Source organism: Podarcis cretensis, assembly GCF_951804945.1.
Source record: "Podarcis cretensis genome assembly, chromosome: 2".
In the NCBI taxonomy this organism is placed as follows: domain Eukaryota; kingdom Metazoa; phylum Chordata; class Lepidosauria; order Squamata; family Lacertidae; genus Podarcis; species Podarcis cretensis.
The window spans coordinates 88,064,445-88,082,527 of record NC_137171.1 but is presented as its reverse complement, the minus strand read 5'-3'; the positions used below and the strand labels follow the sequence as shown (position 1 = coordinate 88,082,527).

General features: G+C 41.8%; 1 protein-coding gene and 1 long non-coding RNA gene across 3 annotated transcripts in view; one reads left to right on the top strand and one right to left on the bottom strand.

The window, feature by feature from the left end:
* The first annotated feature begins 1,522 nt into the window (after positions 1-1,522).
* On the top strand, positions 1,523-3,957 carry LOC307209501. Its single transcript, XR_013835620.1, has 2 exons — positions 1,523-2,338; positions 2,369-3,957. It is a non-coding gene; the product is annotated as an uncharacterized lncRNA (long non-coding RNA).
* A 753-nt stretch (positions 3,958-4,710) lies between these two features.
* The window catches only part of TXNRD3 (thioredoxin reductase 3), a 29,454-nt gene continuing 16,081 nt past the window's right edge, over positions 4,711-18,083 (bottom strand). For both annotated transcript variants that reach the window (XM_079964553.1, XM_079964554.1), the window contains exons 5-16: positions 17,375-17,447; positions 14,560-14,679; positions 13,283-13,425; positions 12,587-12,702; positions 12,273-12,498; positions 11,980-12,072; positions 11,164-11,240; positions 10,089-10,245; positions 8,884-8,991; positions 8,292-8,387; positions 6,664-6,798; positions 4,711-5,943 (exon numbers count right to left, since the gene is read on the bottom strand). In XM_079964553.1, coding sequence (XP_079820679.1) covers positions 5,881-5,943; positions 6,664-6,798; positions 8,292-8,387; positions 8,884-8,991; positions 10,089-10,245; positions 11,164-11,240; positions 11,980-12,072; positions 12,273-12,498; positions 12,587-12,702; positions 13,283-13,425; positions 14,560-14,679; positions 17,375-17,447 — 1,407 coding nt within the window. In that variant the 3' untranslated portion in view covers positions 4,711-5,880. The remainder of the gene's footprint in view (positions 5,944-6,663; positions 6,799-8,291; positions 8,388-8,883; positions 8,992-10,088; positions 10,246-11,163; positions 11,241-11,979; positions 12,073-12,272; positions 12,499-12,586; positions 12,703-13,282; positions 13,426-14,559; positions 14,680-17,374; positions 17,448-18,083) is intronic.

Below are 18,083 nucleotides of genomic sequence, written 5' to 3'. Positions count from 1 at the left end.
CCGTCCCCCCGCTTCCTCCACCATTTCTCTACTTCTGCTGCTGTTGCCTTCCTTCTTCTTAGCCCCGTGGGACAGAGAACCTCTCACACACACCCTTTGCAAAGCACCATGTGCACAGATGACACTACAGAAAGAGCAAGAAGAAGTCAGTGGCCGTTGCTGGACCAAATGCAGCATAATTAGATATGTTAGGTGATGCCACGGTTCCCAGTACAGCAGTTGTACTTCTACCTACTATTAGTAAATTTGGGGCAGAAGGTGGGTAGGGGCAGTGCCAGGCACCAGGTGCCTCGCTCACCATTCCTCCATCCTGGAATCCAGGGCAGAGCAGGATTAACCATTAAGCAAAATAAGCATGTGTTTAGGGCATCAAAGGAAAGGGGGCACCACAGCAATTTTCCATTGCTAGATTTTTAACATTAATGGTCACAAATTGCTGAGCATTCATTTTCTCAGTTGAAGTACATTAAAAATCTCAACAGAACAACAACACACCAAGGCAAGCTGCATAGGAGCCAATTCCTAGGGGCCGAGGGGTCTTCAGCCCCCCCCCCCCCATAAAATATTTGAGGGCACTGGGTCCCACCAAAGCTGATGGGTATTGCCATTTAAATGACATAATGTGCACTGCATTATGTGGTTGATTATGCAGGGAAGGGCTTATTTGTGCCCCCTATTTTATTCAAGTTGTCACTCCTACCAGGCTGTATGCCTTATCTCTATTAAGTATAGAATGGAATGTAACGTTAGTTTTGAAGATCTTATCAAGGACTTTGCAATTAGAAAAGTGGGGAGGATTCCTCCCCCCAAATACAAGTAAAATGGAAGTACACAAAAATAAGGATTATTCTCCATCTTACTGTAGGTTTCGTTTCATTTTATGGTTTACTGCTGTTTATACTTTGAACTAGATGCATATATAAACACCCAAACCTTCCAAGTGCTTGGGTTCTCTCAAGGTTTTAATCCTGCCCTGCTTCAAGGAGTGAGTGGTGGAATTGCGGAATGAGAAGAAGGGAGGGCTATGTGGAAGAGAAGGGTCCGAGGATGCTGAGGGAATTGGGGGCGCGGGGGGGGGCTTGCCTTGCCTCCTGCTGGCCGAAAGGCTTCCTCTCCTGCTCCCACTTCGGTGTGACGAGCCCCTAGCCGCCTGGCGCCGCCCTTCCCGAGGGAAACCCTCTCACACCGCGGCCCTGGGGATGGCAAAGAGGGAATGGCAACCGCCCGCCCGCGCGCCCCCTCCACCTCCGGAACCCGCCCGAACCTTCCAGGAGCGTGGGCGGCCAAGGAGCGCGCGCCCACTTCCCCCACCGGCGGCTTTCTTGCTGCGCGCCGCCTAGAAGCAGCCAGGGCCTAAGACAGGGCCCAAGGCAGCCCGCGCCTGGATGCTTATGCTCTCCCCTTCCCACCCAAGGCCGAGGTGAAGCCGCTGGAAAGGGCGGCGGGGCTTCGCCTTTCTGAAAGCTGCCTGGAGGCCGAGGCTCTCCTCAGGCGCGCGCGCGCTTCTCCTGCTGCAGGCACGCAGGTGTGCCGGTTCCCAGCGGGGCGGGTAGCGCAACCTGGTCCTCCCGTGAAAGGCCTGTTCAGAGGCGAGGAAGGAAACGCAGCAAGGAAATCCATCTCCTCTCCAGGGCAAAGCCTGATCGCCGGGGAGACTTGACCAGAACATGAGACTAGCCTGCTGGATCAGGCCAATGGGCCATCCTGTTTTCACAGTGGCTGTAGAATTGTAAGGGACCCTGCGGGTCATCTAGTGCAACCCCTGATCTGCTATTGATACAGTGCTTCCCACTTCCCACTTCCCATTCCCAGAGGGCAACCTGGTACCCTTGTTTTGGACTACAACTCCCATCAACCCTGCGTGTCAGCTGTGCTGGTCTGGGATGATGGGAGTTATCCCAAACGTCTAGAGAGCATCTAGAGAGCATCTTCACCTATTCCTCTGGAAGTTGAGCCAACGCAGACATGGTTTTCTACACTGGACCATTCTCTTGCCCACATTGCTCAGCTTACCATCTAGTTCAGGCATCCCCAAACTTGGCCCTCCAGCTGTTTTGGGACTACAACTCCCATCATCCCTAGCTAACAGGACCTGTGGTCAGGGCTGATGGAAATTGTAGTCCTCAAACAGCTGGAGGGCCGAGTTTGGGGGTGCCCGATAGTCCGATGAAGAGTTTTAGGCGACGAGAAGATGTGTGCACTATTTTGTCATTTTGGTTGGCTGAAGAAAGCCGTTGCCTTAATACGGACTTCAGAATTTCCCGTGGGCCAACATAGCTTCATTTACAATGTTATGTTAACATGGCAATAGAATCCTATGCTTACCCAAACTTGGCCTGTTATGGTAAGGGACTAACATCATTTGCAGAGTTATGGTTATGCAACCAAATCATTGTGCATGCAGGGGAACTTCCAAGAGTCCAATGGAACTTTCCCTTTCTCCCCCACCCTAACACTGCCCCAATTCTGCTCCAGAGTGGGGGGGGGGAGGGCCCAGAACAGATGAGGGGGGCATATAGGGTAGAAGGGTAAGTTCTTTTGTGGTAGTGAAATGATTTAGTTATTCTGCATGTGCAATGATTAGTTGATACACTAAATTTAGCTGGCATAAAATCATAAAGTTGGAAGGGACCAACACCCCTGCAATGCAGGAATCTTTTGCCTAACATGGAGTTCAAACCCACATCCTGAGATTAAGTCTCACGGTTTACCAACTGAGCTGTCCTGAAATTACATGTTACGAGAAGCTTGAAATACTTTGACAACTACTATTGGTGTGAGCTTATGTATTTAATCTAAAATTTGATCATGCCTTCCCGTAACTGTGTTATCAGGAACAAAATCCTTGGGAGTTTCACAACACTTTCCAAGATAGAACTAATTGCCCAATACCTGTCGACAGAGCTGGTCCAATAAAAATAGACAAGAGCCTTGGCCAAAGATCTGTAATGCTGCACACCTTCAGGAAATCAGCATTTTTCCTGCAGCATTTAAACTACAGCTGAAAATGTAGAGCACTTTTCAGCTAACAAAACTTGGCTAAAACATAAACCAAAATCATGTAAGGTCTCAGCCTTTCTTTTACTGATGTTCTCAGAGATGGAAACTGGAAAAAACCTAGCTAAATGTAATTATCAATGCGGTCCTGTACTCTGCTTCTTGTTATTGATCTGAATTACTGTAGAATACATAAAAGTAAGAGGCAGGCTCTATAAAGGCTTCTTTAGTGTTTTGAAGTAGCTGTGACTTCTGTCCCCCCCCCCCCACAAGTAGTCATTGTGTTTCTTTTTAACCCGTGTGAAGAGAGGATCATTGCTCAACCAAAGAACTGGCACAAGGAATATGAAGGAAACGCACACCCAATGCAATGTTCACCTGTCAGGTCACATATTACACAAGTGTTTATACTGATGAACTGAGTATTGTGTTTGGAAAGCAGTGACTGACAGGTTTCCTACAAGTTCATATGTGACTGCTGTCATGTGGAGAGCATGGCTACTGTACCCTTCAATTTTCTTTATTTTTTACAATTTGTAATATTATACTTTTCAGGATACAAATCCTTCCAAGGTGGCATACAAATTAACATTACAATTTTATAAACACACACAAAGTATGAACATACAAGAAGGTCACAGGGCAGTTGGTACTAGAAAGACTCTGCAGCACGGGACAGTCCAGCTGGCACAGGCTCAGAGTGGGTCTTGGCCGGCATCCCTCTGTTGCAACCCTTCCCACAGGGCACATTTGTGCATGTGTGCACGCGCACGTATGCATAAAATGTGTACCACACTACAAAATTTGCTTTGCCTTAGTGTGCAGTCTTTTCCTTTGTGCGTATACGCTTGTGAAGAAGCCCCAAGGAGAACTAGCCTAATGAATAACATGGAAGGTTATGGAATCAGAAGAGCTTATTAGCATTCAGTCAACTTACAGAAAAAGTTTGCCCATGTTTATCCTTGCTTATGACAAAAAAAAAAAGGTTTAAAATCACTGATAAGTAAAAGGGTGGTGCATAAGCAGGGAGAAAGGCAGAAATTTAAATTGCATTGATACTTTGATTTTAATTTGGAATTATTCACATGCTGCTAATATTTTCAGTGTAATGACATCGTCTTCTTCCTGCTAATCTGTTTTGAATCACATCTGCTATCTAGCAGTTGCCTCCAGTTAAGGCATGTAAAACTTCTGATGTCTGATGTTGCTATTAATATTCCCTTTGTGAGCAAAAGACTTTTGTTTTAAAATATTTTTTACATCTTGGTAAAACAGTTGTAGCTCACTGACTCAGTAGGCACTTCCTCCTCCTTTTACATTAGCAGGCAGCTGGAGCATCCTTAAGTTAAGAGGGACAGCAATAGCAAATTTTACACTTAGAATTTCTGTGCATTTGAAAAACCCAGGGCTTCAAGTTTCTGTATTTAAAATATTTCCAACACCACTATTAAAGCACCCTTTTAAAACATTAGGTTTTGTGCCATTTTCCCCAGCCACCATACTCAGTGCCCCAGTAAGAGAAGAGATGATGATTACCATTAAGGCTAGACTGCTCATACTGTTGGACGATGCTTTTTTATGATTGGTGGGGCATGAGGAAGTAACATGCCCATCCCATAAGCTTTTCTGGGTCTCCAAATGTTGAGTCGTAAGAGATATTTCTCTTTGAGAAGAGGTAAGTTTTTCCTCAGGAATGAGACAGTGCACAACACATTACATTGCTCATTTACTGAACTTTAAATTCATGATACATCATAAATAGATAAAAAAAACCCTGTTCATATGATAATGAACAGATAATGAAATAATGCATTTCAGAAGATACTTTTTAATCACAGAATAAACTAAACTCAAGCATACATTCCTCAAAGTAAGTAGGGAATGCCAATGGGGCTTCAGGTTTTCACTGTACTGGAACTTTTATAAAGTGCAATAAACCAGTGTTTATTGCTATGACACAGTTCAAGCTAATCGCCTGCATACAAGTAATCTAGACCAAATGCATTCCATTTTATGGCTGAAACAATGTACTTATTGCATAAAAAGGGAACATATTAATATTACCATGAAGCAATTTTGACTCTACTTGGGAATATTTTTTCTGAGTACTCAAATACGGGGTTAAAATCGGGGGTAAAGTTATTAAGGAAAAACTAGAGAAACTCAAATATATATATATATAGGTAAGCGATAATTTTGTGACTTAGGGTGACTGCTTTCTCTAGTGACCAAGTACCTACTGATAAAATAATCAAGTCATCCCATTATGTGTCCTGTGAGCTATGATGCATATGGGGACATAACACGTTAACTTTGTAAACTTGCTCTCCAACTTACGACCGTGTTAACGGGGATATTTATAGACATTGCAAACATATCTCACCATTCAGGTTAACAATTAACAAAATGCACTACTGACCCATCAAGGTCAATGGCTGTTGCTAGCCAACGTTATTAACTATACATTCACTCTGCCCATTGCATTTGTACAAAAGCCCTGAAATTAATAGAATTAAACTTCACTTGGATGATTCAGAAGTTCCTCTGGAAGGAATCTCTACTGACTGGACAAATAGGTTTTCCCAACTTTGCATAGAAGTCATCAGCCATGACTCGCCTCCAGATGGGGTTCAGAGCCAAAGCTTCAAAAATACACAAAAGTGCCATTTCTAAGCAAGTCAGGATTAAGTTTACCCCCTGCTGTTTTGCCATTTCCTGCAGACACCACCACCTGCCATTGAAGTTTTAGAAAATCAATGTCTGTGGTAGCAAAATACAGCATTCAGATATCCATTTATTTGTGTATATATGAATGCTTCCTAAAATCTTCAACATAGGTAAGTGGGACCAACAGGAAACAGTTTAAAACAGCAGGGTTTAACCTCAGCAGCCACTCTGAGTGATATCTTGCCCCGAAGCCTTTGTAATATCCATTGTAGTAAACACCTGAAAGAGAGGGGGGAAATCCACAAATTATTTTTATTAATACTAGTCAGAAATCCACATTCCATTCAACACCATTCTTGCTGCAACTGTGTACAGTGGTACCTCAGGTTAAGTACTTAATTCGTTCCGGAGGTCCGTACTTAACCTGAAACTGTTCTTAACCTGAAGCACCACTTTAGCTAATGGGGCCTCCTGCTGCTGCTGCTGCGCCACCGGAGCCCAATTTCTGTTCTCATCCTGAAGCAAAGTTCTTAACCTGAAGCACTGTTTCTGGGTTAGCGGAGTCTGTAATCTGAAGCGTATGTAACCTGAGGTACCACTGTAATTGGACTAAAAGCCCAACACAGAATTCTTTTACTGTGAGCGTCAACCCCCAATGTGTCAGAAAAAAAGGGTAGCAGTGATTCTTTAAGCACAAAAATTTATAAAAATGCTTTAAAGACTTGTTTTAAAGAGTAATGTCATGCCTCCTAGGGAGTGTTTATCTCAGGACCCCCAAGAGAAAGAAAAAGGTAAATACTGTAGGTCTCTAGAGAAGAATCACAAGGGAGTGGAGAGGAAAAAGAAAGCGTGTTGCAACAAAGAGATGTAACAGGACAAGGAGTGGTTGTTTGTTTAAAGATAGGCGATCCTTAAGAGATAAGTTATTGTAGAGAGGAAAATCAGTTCAAAATGCCACAAACGTATGTTATAAGGTGAGAGTGGTACTGAAACTCTTACCTCTGCACAAGTTGGATGTATACCAATTGTATCATTAAGTAATTCCTTTGTGAGACCACATTTCATTGCTGCTCCGAAGCCTTGTGTAATTTCCCCTGCATTAGGTCCAAGAACATGAAATCCTATCACACGGTTCTTCAGTTAAAAGGGGGGAGGAGGGAGAAGAGAGAGGTAAGTTGTCCCAGTTAGTATTTTCCCTTAAATTGTAGGCAGCTGCTTATTTGCTAGTTGTTCTGCCTACTTCTGGTATATCATTTGCAAAAACAACAACCCTGCAATCTGAATATTGAATATGTTTCCAATATTCCAACATGAATAGAGATGGCAATCAATTTTACCATACCAGACACTACCTTAGTATGTTACACCAATTGAGAACAGGAAAAAATACAAAGTGAGATGCTTAGAACCGCTATTAAAAGTACTTAAACTGAATTATTAGCATCTATTCATTTCTAAGCCACAAGCTCATATAAAAATGTATTCACTCACTGTACAAATAAATGAGAATAAAGGTAACCAATGATACATCACATTAATGAGAAGTTGAGCAGAAACCAATGAAAAGGGTTAGTTCTATTGTTCACCACATGAAAGGTATATGGAACAGGTCTAACCCCAACAAGCTGGTTGGAATTATAGGAAGGATGGTTTTCATCCTTCCTATAATTAGTTTGATGACTTAGCTCCACTAATGAAGGTTACGCATGGTAAAAACAGAAGACAAGAATACATTTTCTCACACTACTTTACGAAAACCATTTCAAAAGAGCAGTAGCATCTTTCATAAAGCTTTGACCAGATTCCTGCTTCCAGTGTGATACAGTGAGTTTTGACCTCATGCATGAATGCAGTTTTGCTTTACAGACCCAAACTTAAATACACATAGCACTATGTAAGCTTACCTTTAAAATACACTATGAGTTTATGTTAATTGAAAGTGTGTCACTACACCAGTGGGCTGCCCACCATATACTCTGGACTACCTGTAAGTCCCATCAACCCCATCCATTCAGGGATTGAATGTTTAGGGAATGTTGTGGAGTTGTGGCCCACAACATCTGGAGAGCACTACACTGGCTACTCTAGTCTAGACAACAGGGTTGTGGTTACAAGCCAGTTAGGGTGAGACAACTTCATTATAGTCCCAAGTTGTGCACCACTAGAGTATTTTCAGCTGGGCATTTCCAAGAAGCTGAGCTGCTTTGTGGCTTCAATAAGCAGCAGCTAAATAAAGCCAGGGAATTAGAAGCCGCAAGTTGCTTTTAGTACAGTTTTAAAATAGAACAGATAAATTAAGCTACAGTACACTTGGAGGAGGGCTGTAGGTCAGTGTGGTACAGCATTTGCTTACAGCAGGTCCCAAATTCAATTTCTTGCATTTTAGGGTATGGCTAGGGCAGTCTCTTGCTTGAAAATCTGGACGGCCACTGCCAGTCAGTGTAGATAATACTGAACTGGATGGATTTATGGTCTGACTCACTATAGGGCAACTCTCTGTTCCCACATTTTAGCACCCTGGGCAGAACAATCCACACAACTTTGAAGTGGATGTCCCCTGGCTTCCTTTATATTTTGGATAATATGAACATGCAAGAAAACAAATGTTTTTAGAGCAGAATACGTACATTGTCAAGCTTATTGCAGATTACTTTTCCATAGCAAGTGTTGTTGTCTCTATTGGGTATTGTCCATTCAAGTGGCCAGAACAGCGCGTGATACACCTGGAAAAGAAAATTAGGCTTTTAAAGTTCGTTTTCCCTTTAATGACTTTGTATTGCACTTTTAATAATATCCCTTGCACTTTTACAATATCTCTAAAGTGGTGTGTGCAAGCGTCTCAGGAACCTACACCCTCGGGATGAAAAAGAAAGGGAAGCTGCTATGCCTATTCTTGCAAAAAGGAAAAGGACAAAAGCATGTGGGAGAATGTCCCCACCCCCACATTTATGCTGTCAAGGAAAATGCCTGTGTGTATGAGTGAACTTCAACAGAGGGCTAGGGACTACCCTTCCACCAGTAAAAACACTGGGCTAGGGAAACAGGGATGTGGACACAGTTCCTCAAATTCTGTGGAGATTTCTTTGGGAAGAATGTATCAGGTCAGCTACTGTTCCTACAAAAATAAACTAGATTATGAGGCACAGTATGATTGCACATATATTAATAACCTGAAGAGAACCCATATTTAATTGCAAAGTTTTAAGATTTCAGTCTCACATCTAAATTGTCTTGTCCAAGTTGTTCAATGGCTCGTTCTTCCGATAATCCACAACAGCCATATTCCAGAGGTGTAAACACAGTAGTTGGTACGTTGATGTAGTCACACTAAAATTGAAAGCATACACTATGACTCACACATAAAAGCAATTGGGATGAAAATGCAACAACCATCCTATAAAACTTGCACTGGCCACAGTACAAACAGTAGCTTATACTCTTGCAGCAAAAGTAGCAGCCCAAGCTTAACACTTAAAGCAGGGCATAGATACTGGTCTGTACATTCGTACCTTGGTTTTCTAACAGCTTAGTTCATGAACAACTCGGAACTTGAACGTCACAAACCAGGCAGTAGGTGTTACAGTTTGTGAACTATGCTCCTGCAGCCAATCGGAAGCCACGCCTTGGTTTCTGAACATTTCAGAAGTCGAGCAGACTTCCAGAATGCATTCTGTTCAAAAACCAAGGTACGACTGTATATGTTTCCAAGCTCACCCCACCCCATCAACCTTCAGAATGCTTCAATATGATGCAGACACTAGCCCTGTCCTTTTGATTATTTGCTTTGATTATTTGACTTCTATACCACTTAATATATTTAAAATATCTTTAAGTGGTATACAGAAAACTGAAGCACCAACAGACAACTTAAACAAAATGTTAGAAAAATACAGTGTTACATATACAAATGTTACAGTAATACAAAGTTACCAATATATAAAAATCAGTATCAATTCATTTTCCTTCTGACACACCCTCCATCTCAGTCTCTGGATTCTCACACAGGGTCCAACAAGCTCTCAGCTCACCCACAAAAGTTTCACAATGAGAAGAGTTCCTTGGAAACTCTTCCAAAGTTCAATTCATGTAAAAGTCTGTGTAGTACTTCCAAATTTTGTTAGGAGCATAAGATAGTCACCATGCAATCACAACTCAACTTAGAGACTAAGTGGCATATAAATAAATACAAAAAATGGCTGTGGCTATACCAGGAGTTGGACAGGGATCAGTGCCTTCCACCGAGATTCATAAGTCCAATGCTATTAGCAACTGATATGGTGCATAAGCTGGACCAGAAGTTACTTAAAGTGGTGACACTAACATGGATGAGCCAATTCCAGGCGTCTGAACCATATCAAAAGACCATTTCAAAAAACCTATTTGAGCACGCAACCAGTAATAACCGTAAGAAATTGAACGTTTACCTTTATATTACTCCCTCCAAAAAGTCTGCGAGCTAACAGCTTGCCTGCCTGTATGGCAACTGGTGTAAGTTCTGGCTTTCCTTCCAAAACATCTCCAATAGCATAGACGTAAGGCACACTAGTTTGTTCTTCGTCGTTTGCAGGTATTTTCCCATTCCTTGTTACATGGAAGGGGGGGGGGGGAGTTAACACTGACATAGTGCTACGATTACACTTAATAATGAGAGACATCCAATTAAGTCAATCTACTCAGGGAACAACTTCTTCTCTCTCCTCTAGCAATCCCCTCCCTGCTCCAGAGCGCTTGGGGACCCTCTGGAGCAGATTTAGGATGACATGGGAAAGAGAGCAAAGGGAAATCTGCTCATGTGGCCTTGGACATTACTATATGTGAAGACAGACATCAGAATACCAGTTGGTCGCACTATATTGAAGAAAATTAACGTCTAATGAGTACCACACAACTTTTCATACTTGTCAGGTCAGATAAATTTCTACAATGAGCAGATTCCAACAGCCACACTCATTAGGCTATACGAGGTTTAATCCTTGATATAATAATATCAGATGCTTCTCTAAGTGTTAAGCTATAAAACAAATTAAACTAATTTAATGGGAAGTGGCCTCTCTTGCTTGGCTTCATACTAATTTAAAATAAATAAAGCCTGCTGTAGTTAAGTTTCAAAACTGAAAAATTACGCAGAGTTTTGTAGAGTTGGACGGGACCACGAGGAGCATATAGTTCAATCCTCTGCAATGCAGGAATCTTTTTGCCCAATGTGGGGCTTGAACCCACGACCCTGAGATTAAGATTCTCATGCTCTACAGATGGATTTGCAACTATAACAAGTGGTAATAGTGAAATGCAGGAATTTATAGGCATAAAGTTTTAAACTAATTTTGTCAGCATGCTTAAGATACCCAGTTTCACCCTTAAGAGCTCATGGGTTCTAGGTGATAATTTAGAACAGACTTCTGAAAGCAGATGTTCTAGGAAGTCTGTTAAAAGACCAAAGCTGATTTCTAAACAAATTTCAGTATGTATCAAGATTAATTAAAGAGTTGGAATACTTACTTTGCATTAACTGCCACACCAATTTTGTCCAAGCCAATATTTCTAGTACAAGCATCACGGCCAACAGCTATCAAAACCTGCACAAAAAGGAATCATGTATCTTGTTTTGGTGGTCCTGTATTGAAAAGTCTATCATGTAATCCAAGCAGCGCTATTTGGTTAAAACCAGGGGTGGAGGGTTGTTGTTTTTCCAGTTCAAGGGTTGCACTGGCTTCTAGGCAATTACAGGTGGCTACATGCCAGTGGAAGGTGGGGCCAGAGACAGAAGTGGACAGAGCAATTGGACAGAGCTACTTTACAAACTGACACTCCTCTCCATCCTTCACTGGGGCAAATGAGCCGTAATCAGAGTTCAAGGACATATTCTAACCAGGCATAAACACAAACAAGGAGGGGGTGACACAAGGGTGGTGAGGGGTGTGGCATGGAAATAGTACCCAACGGCCACACAGATAAGGCCTTGAGGGGCACATTTGACTCCTAGGCCCAAGATTCCCCATATGTGGTTTAAAAAGGAGTTCAAAAACTATTCAACATCTAAAAATAGATTCCAACATGCTCATGACAAGCTACCATCTGGCCAACTCTATGACTGAACCTAGACAGACAGCAAAAGGGAGCGATCCAGTAATGAACTTTGTTGCAAAAGTGTTAGGGTTAGAGTGCTGCACCAGGCTGTGCAGCAGCAGTTACTGCTAGATTCTGGCCTAAGTGCGTCAGCACTGCCAAGTTAAGAATAACTAACTTACCAACCTGCCCACCACAATAATAAATTTAAACAAAACAAAACAAAAATCACAAGTGCAGAGCACTTACAGTGTTGTATTCTCCTTCAATCATTTGTATTCCTTCAGTGGATTTTGCAATCACTTTCAGTTTTCCAGGCATGCCTTCCTCCAACTTTACAACCTGCATGGAACAGCCATAAACTTAGGAATTTTATCTCAAACCACATAATACTGTTTTATTACAATGTTCATTTATTAGCCTTTGCAGGCAAAACCCGCCCCCCAACTGTGTTTACACATATGCCATATTGCTCAAAGTTGCACAAAAAGATTTCAAACATCAGCGTTTTCCTATCTGACGTAACCAGGGGAGATACTTGCCTCAACAGGAACAAACTTCTTGATGAATTTTACACCATGGGTTTCCATATAGGCTCCTGCTCTCTCTGCCATTTCTTGATCAAAGCCACGAAGGAGGATAGAGCGTACCATAACTGTGACATCCAAACCAAGTCCAGCAAGAAATCCGGCACATTCCAAGGCTACGTAAGAAGCTCCCACAACCAAAGTCTTTCCAGGGCAGTAGGGCAGAGAGAAGAGATCATCGCTGAAAATGAAACAGTATTATCACCGATGTTTAAATACCGAGAAGCCCTTTTAATCTACCGAAAAGCAGTCATTTAATTCAAGCTCACCTTGTAATACAGTACTCTCTGTCTCCTGGGATACCTAGATATCGAGGTCTTTCTCCTGTGGCTATAACATATGTCTGAGCTGTACAGTAAGTTTCTTGTCCTTTTCTGTTGGTTGCCTAGTGAACGGGAAGAAAGTTTTATAACTGGTATTCTTCCACACAGCAATGCATTTTCCCCAAGATACTGCCAGCAAATTACTTTACCAAGAATTACTTACAAGGCAGTAAGACACACTGATCTGAATAATCTATCAACCGTATTACATCATGCAGATTTTTATGTTGTTTTACTCGTGAATAGTTAACACTAAAAATTAAAATAATCTTCATGTAGTTACAGTATTGAATTAAATTTGCAATTACAACTTAGTACAAACTGAAGTACTTGTTTCTCAACTGCCTCTTTTCACACAGCAAAATATCTACCCTAGTTTAATTAATTCCGTATTTAGGAAAAAACTTATTCAGCCGAGCAACTTCATTTGTGGCTAATCATATATCCATTATGTCGATTGTGTAATACTTTTTCAGGTGTTTGATGTTGTACAAGACCATACAGTTGCAATTGAAACAAAATAGGTTAAACAGTATTGCTTTTCCTAATCTATCACTTTAACTTGTTCATACACAGTAATGATTATAGAAGCAATACTTCTGAATAGATCAAATGTCAACAATGACAAGGTTCTGCAGGTACCTTAATCTTGTGTGGTCCAACAAATTCTCCATAGGCATTGAGGTATGTCACAGACTTATCACGCAAGGCGACCCGATACCCCCAGTTCAATGATCCTATATAATTTTGAATTGCTTCTACCATGGTCTCCCAGTTGTGTTTAACTAAAAGAAATGTTCATACAAAAATTAATTTATCAGATCCCACCAATGAAACCAATACATGCATGTGCTGCTTAATGAACACAATGCCTTCCCATGAAATCATTAGTCGCATATTTGCATAATGAGTCTACAATTTCCATTATTTCCTATGAGAACACTTCCAATGTGAGATTTGCTCACTCTCCTCCCTGGTTTCTTCCTGAAGTCGCTGCAGCCAATCAACAGGAGACAGACAAAGTAAATAAACAAACAAATTTGTCTGACTTTTCCTACTCTGATTAGTCTGATCTTGCTCCTCCTTCCCATGGTTTCTGCCCGAAAATGGCTGCCACCAAGCAGCACATCACAAAAAACCAAGGAAATAAGGAAGCCGGATGTTCATATATGTGACTCTGTGGAGCGTATAGTGAGGCTTGGGCAGAAGTCTTTAAATGCAGATAAGTGAATTTTCATATAGCGAGCAAGCAGATAGCAGGATTGGGCTGCATTACCCCACCGAAACAAATGCAGGTACTCAGAATGATCTCATAGGTCTCATGTTTCAATATTTGCAGATAAATACACAGACAGTAGTTGCAATAAAACTTTCAACCTACACCAACAACTTTTGAAAAGATAGTGACAAGTGACTCTCTAAGATTCCAAAAACTGATGTATAAGAAGAAGAAGAAGAGTTTGGATTTGATATCCCGCCTTTCACTCCCTTTAAGGAGTCTCAAAGCGGCTAACAATCTCCTTTCCCTTCCTCCCCCACAACAAACACTCTGTGAGGTGAGTGGGGCTAAGAGACTTCAAAGAAGTGTGACTGGCCCCAAGGTCACCCAGCAGCTGCATGTGGAGGAGCGGAGACGCGAACCCGGTTCCCCAGATTATGAGACTACCGCTCTTAACCACTACACCACACTGGCTCTATAAAGAAGACAAGCACAAGTTTATGTAGAACAATCACTTGGTGCCATTAAATAGCCTACTGAAAGGGAGAGAAAGCAGCACCCCAAATCCCTTACATTCCTTCACTAGCACATGCTAGTAGCCTAGTTAACTTTACACCAGTTTCAGGGCTTTGGTCCCAAAGATAAAAATGCACCAATTGGTCTTTCCTCCCATAAATACATTATTTGCTTTCTTACAAACCTTGCTGATCAAACTCCCAGCCATACTTCCTTGAATCTCGCAGTGCCTGACCCAACAGGGCTGCCTGGTGCATCAGCTTCTTAGGAATGCAGCCAACATTTACACAAGTGCCGCCAAGTCCTGAAATGCAAAGTGTACATTTAATTAAGAAACTTCTCATTAAAAGTACTGTATTAAGTAAGACCTTCTATTAGGATGCACAGAACTGCTGGCGTATCTTAGATACCTTACATACACGGTCAACAACACAAACCCTTACTGCGTGCCGAGCAACATTTATTATTGATCAAGTTTATTTATTTATATGCCTACTTTACATATGCCCAAAGCTGCTTGCAACCAATGTCTTCCAGTTTACAAAACATATCAAATAGGACAAATTCAACAACCCGTCAAACATTGATTCAATTCATTACTGCAAAACTAATAATCTAGGCTTAAATACATAAGAACAAAGGGAAAAAAGAAAGGTAACACGCAATAAATAAAGCTGTAGCTGCTGCCTTTGACTGCACTCCAAACCTCGGCAGTCTGGCTTAAATTAAGTTCAGAGGGAGTGACTCTTCTCACCAGGCTTGATTATTTACAGCCAGCTTCCTCTTATCTCCTGCATAGGAGGCTGGCAGCAATGAAAGGGCAATATTGGTGAGCCCTCTTCCCCAGCCTCACCAAGTTCCAGCTGCAGTATTAAAGGTGGTTAAGGCGCTGTGGGTTAAAGCCTCAGCGCCTAGGGCTTGCCGATCGAAAGGTCGGCGGTTCGAATCCCTGCGGCGGGGTGCGCTCCCGCTGCTCGGTCCCAGCGCCTGCCAACCTAGCAGTTCGAAAGCACCTCCGGGTACAAGTAGATAAATAGGGACCGCTTACCAGCGGGAAGGTAAACGGCGTTTCCGTGTGCGGCTCTGGCTCTGGCTCTGGCTCTGGCCAGAGCAGCGATGTCACGCTGGCCACGTGACCCGGAAGTGTCTCCGGACAACGCTGACCCCTGGCCTCTTAAGTGAGATGGGCGCACAACCCCAGAGTCTGTCAAGACTGGCCCGTACGGGCAGAGGTACCTTTACCTTTACCTTTAAGACTTGACAACTGACACAGCTTCACATATTTGGGCTTCCTGCCTTTGCCCTGTTCTATGTATCCTTTTACAGACAGAAGTGAAACAAGAGGCACTTGATATTATTGAATATTAATTTATTTGCTATAAGTAGTTACATTTTAAAGTTATGTTTTCTTGTGACGTTCTGTATTGGATCAGATTACTATAAAGTGTGAATTCTTTGTTGTATGTTTTGTTGCTGCAAACCGTCTTGTGTATAGTAACATAGAAAAGCAGTATACAAACTGAAAGTGAAATACAATGCAATATTTTTACTAACAAGCCTCACACTAGCAGAAACGGCTTTACCATTTACTAGCAGAAATGGCTTTCCCGTTTAGGGAAGCTTTTAATGTTTAATAAGTTATTGTATTTTAGTGTTTTGTTGGAAGCCGCCCAGAGTGGCTGGGGGGACCCAGCCAGATGGGCGGGGTATAAATAATAAATTATATTATTATTATTATTATTATTATTATTATTATTACCAAACTAAAAATGACTAAATTTTCCAATTCCATATACAGTATGTGTACATGGTGGGGAGCAACACATGCCTGTGGGAAAGGAAGAAGCTAAGAAATACATATCCAAAGATATTAGATGGTGCAACTCACATAACCATGCAGATTATACATGAGGAAAATTTAAATGTGAATTGAGACCTTACATGCACACTCATCACTAGGGGTCCATAAAATCCAGTGGTTGAATGGCTGTTGAAAGGTTTAATTCTATCCCAATAATATCAGAAACAAAGAGTGTACATTAAGCATATCTCAGATACAATCAACTTTGGCAAGGAATCCTGTCATGCCACCAGGGGATTGCATAAGCCCTCTGAGCTATTTGTAAAGCTGCCAGTAGTGAACTTCCAGGGCTTACAGTGAAGACCACATGCTTCATATAACCTTACAGAATAAGAACTAGTCAATATTTCTACAACAAACCTTCAACATCTCTGCTACTAGTTGTTGGGCTGGATCAGAACAACCACGAATGGAGCAGAAATCAGCCCCCCATTCCTTCTCCCCCCTACAGCTGCTCTGAAGGATTGGGGGATCCTTTGGAACAGTGTGGAAGACTGTGGACTGCAGGTAAGGAAAGAGGGATTTGCAAAAGCTGCTTCCCTCCAGCAGCAACCTCCACTGGATTAGAGGCCCTCCCGCTTGCATGTCTGGAACCAACCGACTGACTGGCAATATACTCATGGAGTTCATCATATCCAGTCTTTTAAACACATCATGTCATTAGAATACACTGAAGGAGAATCAAAGTTGGATAAATGGGTTCATAGGCCAGACATTTTGTTCTATACTACACTGCACTCTGAACACGACTCTGTTAAAGTCATTATTCTGCTGCCGTAACCTTAAACAAGGAAGCCAATGCCACAGTAACAAGATCAGTATGTGCTTATGTAACAGGAACATAATAGCCATGGTTCCAATTTTGTGCTGCATAGGTTTAAGAGTTCTTTTGATGACAAATATTCAAGTCCTTCCATACGAACAAAAACGTTAGCCAAATAATACTTTTTGTAGGACACAGATCTAAAGAGAGGTTTGCTGAGGATTTGAAGAAAGCCGAAATTAGAAAGCCATCACATTGACTATATGTTATGCTCAAGACCACACAGCAAAACAGACACTAATGAATGAACAACCCCCAGCATGCTAGTTGGCTGACTAAGTAGCAACACTGAAATCTGTTCAAATCACTACTTACCCCATGTTGTACCCAGTGGTGTTGGCACAACGTAGTCTAGCACCATGACCTTCTTTCCTAAGGAAGCAGCTTCCTGTAAATAACAAACAAGTGAACATCAGACCTATGCAGATGTAGAAGACTGTCCCTTTTTAGGTGCAGTTTAACAGTTCACATTCGTGAAAACAGTTATGCCCTAAGGAACACCCCAAAGTTACCATTTGTGACAAGGAAGAGAACAGCCACTGGCTGAAATGCAGTTATTCATGTTTCTTCAACACAGCAATTTAGCACATAATTCAGACTAGCATTCTTAGCTATATGTCCTTACTTCTCCCACGCATAGACACACCCTACATGAAACATTTCTTTTTTCACCTCTCACAGTTGATTTAAATCTTGGTTTGTTCTACCACATTAGGGTTATTTTCTAAGCAGTTTCATTCCTAGGACTCTCACCTATGCTCCCCAGCACTCTCTGTAGAATGCAAAGATTTCCCATGCATTCAAATACTCCCTCCCCCCATGTCCAAACTGAGGATAATGCAAAATGTGAATAAGAAGTTGCCACTGGCTAAATATGTACAATAGGTGTGTTGTAGTATCATGATATACAGGTGAAAGAGACTTCTGTCACTTAATATCCTTTTCCTTCTTCAAAAGAAGAAGGGGCGTTAAACTTAAATTTATGGCATGTGTTATGAATGGTTTAATTCTCAATCAAGTTTAG